General features: G+C 42.3%; 1 protein-coding gene across 1 annotated transcript in view; it reads right to left on the bottom strand.

Annotated features, from left to right (window-relative positions):
* Positions 1-1,855: 1,855 nt before the first annotated feature.
* mgat4c (mgat4 family member C) overlaps positions 1,856-4,184 on the bottom strand; it is a 60,481-nt gene continuing 58,152 nt past the window's right edge. The window contains exon 4 of the mRNA XM_016236294.1: positions 1,856-3,091. Coding sequence (XP_016091780.1) covers positions 1,935-3,091 — 1,157 coding nt within the window. The 3' untranslated portion in view covers positions 1,856-1,934. The remainder of the gene's footprint in view (positions 3,092-4,184) is intronic.

Below are 4,184 nucleotides of genomic sequence, written 5' to 3'. Positions count from 1 at the left end.
CATTAACATGCATATTAGATAGGCACGGCCGAGCTGAATATAGCTCCGCCTCGATCTCGCAGGATCAGGGTTGCTCACACTTCATCGTCATAATAACAACCCAACAATATCCGTGGCATCTGACAACCGTATGCCGCAGATCAAAGCAATGACCGCGAGTTGAGATAACTGTGCCGCAGCAACGGCGGAACCGGGCCGCGAGACACAAACGCTCTGTTCCGTATCCCTCAGGAATAGGAACAAATGTGAGCGGAGCCTAGACATCGTGACTTATCATAATGAGCGCTTAACTCTGAATGCGTGTGCTCTTCGCCGAGACAAATGCGAAAGCAGAACATGCCCTTAAGTGTTATGGTGCTTTTCCACTGCGTGGTACGACTCGGCTCGGCACGGCTCAGTACGGCACTGCTCGGATCGGTTTGCGTTTCCACTGCAGTTTAGTATCACTAGAGTGGGCGGGACTATTCACATGTTGTTATAGTTGCGCTGCCTCTACTGCCGCGACTCCTGAAAAACTTTTTCATTCTGTGTCGCCCCATCAAGCTCTCACTGGATCCGCTCCTCTGCTATCAACGAGAGGAATGTCTGTACTTCCTCAACAGAAAACGAAACAACCACTTTTTGGTTGTTAAACAAAGGTGCGCTCATTCAAAACAGCTGCGTTCGGTCCTTCGCTGGCTGTGCTGATTTAAATCTAGTGGTTCTGTGTGTTTGTGTCACAAGATCAGTGACGCAGGTAGTGACAATTCTCTCCGGCCAATCCGTGATCAGCAGAGTTTACACGTCACGTTTTGGTAACGGTACGGTTCGCTTGGAACCTCAACCGAGGTGGTAATAAAAAAAGTACCAGGTACCAGGTACTGTAACCAGTGGAAACCCCCCAAAAAGTGAACCGTACTGAGCCATACCGTGCCGTACCATGCAGTGGAAAAGCGCCATTAGAATCCAAACACGGAGGCACACATTCCCTAAGGTGCTGCTCGACTCAAACGCTATCCGCGGGATCCGATAACCCAAAAAGGGCATCTCAACCCCGTGATCGGAGTATTCGCCGTGCCTCGGCAACAGCAGGACCCGAACCGCTAGTTGCAAACGTTTGTCACTCATCTCTCGAGAATAGGGACAAACGCGAATGGAGCTTCTCATTGGATAACACTCACAATGAGCGCGTTCAGAGCCCTCGAGCACTGAACGCGCAAGCTCCTGACTAAAAACATTTGACAGATAGATTGTGCGCATCCTCAAGTGCCAGAAACCTCTGGACCGGAGGCACACACTTTCCACACCACTCACCTGCCTTGGTCTCTCACACGCACTTCTAACAGATGGCTCCTGAAGACAGCAAAGAGGATGACGTATTCAGCAGGTGCCCTTTTACACTTCCGGGCATCCCGCCTATGACGTCATGGGCCAGGTGGGCCAATAGATTTCACATGTGCTTCAGACACCGGTCATGCAGGCTGCATTCCAAAATGTGCCCCCTAGGGAGCGCAGCGTTGAGTTCACTAGAGGGGGAACTTTTAATATGTGTGTGTGTATATATATATATATATATATATAGCTTATATGGCTAGTTTTTTTTTTGCAGCGTATACCTTGGCCAAAGGACAGTCAAAACAGTATAGCTTCTCAGAGGTTTTTTTGCTGAGGAGTACACTTTATGTAGTAATAATGGAAAAAGAGGGTACACAAATATGTACTTTAAATGTCTTTATATATTAAAAAAATCTTTATTGTCTGAATTTGATGTCAGAATTAGCTGAAATGCCTCAGATGTGTGAAATCTTGTACTGCATTTAAATTAGTCTGAATTAATGAATACATTTTAATAAATAAAGATTTCTCAGGTGAATAAATAATTTAGAAATTGCAGAAATAAATAAATAAATAAATAAACAGATACTTGTGCCTTTAGCTATGGTTCAAAAAAGTTCTCATTGACTGGCACCTTGTGTAGTCCAGAGGCTTATGCTTCTAATGATAAGCCATTCTTTCTGACTTGCCGTTACCACAATGCGAACACACTCAATATCAAATGCTATCTTGTGGTCCACATCATGAACCTCTATGTTTCCATTTTTAAACTCCCCTAAAGTTATATAGGTGGAGCACTGCCTTCCCTTTTTGGTTCCTATTAATTTCTCCCCCACTTCCAGAGCTCCGTGATGCAAAATATCATTCTGCCGATCATCTGTTCCCGTGATGATCTTGATTTTGCTGATTTTTGTTGCCTTGTTGAACACTATTACATAAAAGTCCCCAGTGGATGGAGCCTTGCCCCAAAAGTACTCATCCACGCTACTGTAAGCTTTGGCAGCATCATAGCTCTCAAATACATTTATGTTTGTATACAAACTGGCAGGTGGGTTGTCTGGGATATCAAGGGAGTCTTCCTCAAAGTCATCATCCTTAAGTTTATTTTCTGCCCCCTTATAGGAGGAATAGTAGCCCATGTGTTGGAAAAGGGAAGGCTTGAAGCGAATCGCATCCTTCTGGGCCAGTAAGCCTCGGAAATGGATAAGAAGCCAATCGCAAGGCATCTCCTGATAGAACATGAGCAGGAAATGGGCAAGTCTAGGAAGGTCTCGCGAGTGGTACAGCTTCCCTATGTAGCCCAGTTTGGAAAACTCCAACATCACCCAATATGATCCCTCCCTAGATGCCACCACTTTCTTCAGGGCGGTGAGGAAGTTTCGAGAACAGCGCACATCATCCTCCAACATCATGTAGAAGTCTGACAGGTTGGTGCAGAAGTTGAGCAGGAACGCGTAATCTACATTCTGTTTGGAACGGAAGCGTACTCTATCCTCTGGATCATTGTAATTTCTCTTCAGCCCATCCAGGGACGGGTAGTACTCCTCAGGTGCATGGATAACTAGCAGCCGTCCTGCAATGATATGGTGGCCGAACTTCCTTGAGATTTCCTGAACTAGGCTCTCGCACCATGCCAGGTCAAAGTCTGCCAAGTGGACAACCACAATGATCTCTTTGAGCTCCTCATAGCTTGATTGGTCAAAAATGGACTTGATGGTTTCCAGCAGGTAGTTTCCTCGTTTTCTTTTAACAGATGACAATCCAATGGTGAGATACTCTGCAAAAGAACATGATGAATAATGGAGTAAGAGAATGTATGCCTTGGACTGATCTGACACCTTGTCTACACTGTGAATACTATAGAATAGTCTGTGAAAAAGTTTTTAATATTTTTGTAAAAAAAAATACCAAGATACATATAACTGAAGCAAAATTACGTAAAATATAAAAAGTTGTTTTTGGATAAAATGTCTCAAATAAAGTTCTTAACCCATTGGGGATTTTTTTTCTTATTTATGCATAACTCTCACTAGACCTTATTAAATGTAAGCTTAAAGCAAGTACAAGCTATTTGCTAATTTAATAAAAGTATTAATTTTGTTTAGGAAGTGATCTAATTTTATGAATGTTCAACTTTTTTACTTTTAATTTTTTTTTGAAATTTAAGAAAATATTTCTAACATTTTTAAAGAGACTTAATCTAGACATGTGGGGCCTCATTTATAAAGAATGTGTATGCTCAGATTTGACCTTAGAGTGTGTGTACGCTTAAATCCACGCCAACGCTCATTATTTGTAGAAACTGCCTTTGACATGGAAAAGTGCTTAGCGTCACGTCAGGGTCTGAGCATACATACACACTTTTCTTGTCAGAATACTGCAGGTTTTTGAAAATGTAAGCTGTTCTTGCAGCCCGCTGTTTGGACGATGACTGGTGATCTTTTATGTTAATGAAAATAATTAGGAGTTTTTTACAAGGCAGAGAACTGAAACAATTCAGTTGCGTGCAAGTTCAAGATAATTTGCGATTCATAGATTTCACATCTGAAAGAGAGGCGTACATGTGTTTTCTGTGCATACGTTCATTCTATGAATCACACATACGCATATTTGAGAGATGACTGTAAGATCAAATTTAGGATGGTTTCTGCGCAACATTTTATAAACGAGGCCCATGATCTAGTATTCCGAATTGTGCATTTATTATTTTTTTGCCTTCTGTATGTATAGTGGTATATATATACAGTGGGGAAAAAAAGTATTTAGTCAGCCACCAATTGTGCAAGTTCTCCCACTTAAAAAGATGAGAGAGGCCTGTAATTTTCATCATAGGTATACCTCAACTATGAGAGACAAAATGAGAAAAAAAA

The sequence above is a fragment of the Sinocyclocheilus grahami genome, unplaced genomic scaffold (genome assembly GCF_001515645.1).
Source record: "Sinocyclocheilus grahami isolate Dianchi unplaced genomic scaffold, SAMN03320097.WGS_v1.1 scaffold487.1, whole genome shotgun sequence".
In the NCBI taxonomy this organism is placed as follows: Eukaryota; Metazoa; Chordata; class Actinopteri; order Cypriniformes; family Cyprinidae; genus Sinocyclocheilus; species Sinocyclocheilus grahami.
The sequence above is the reverse complement of the archived record's forward strand: the minus strand, read 5'-3'. Positions and strand labels throughout refer to the sequence as shown.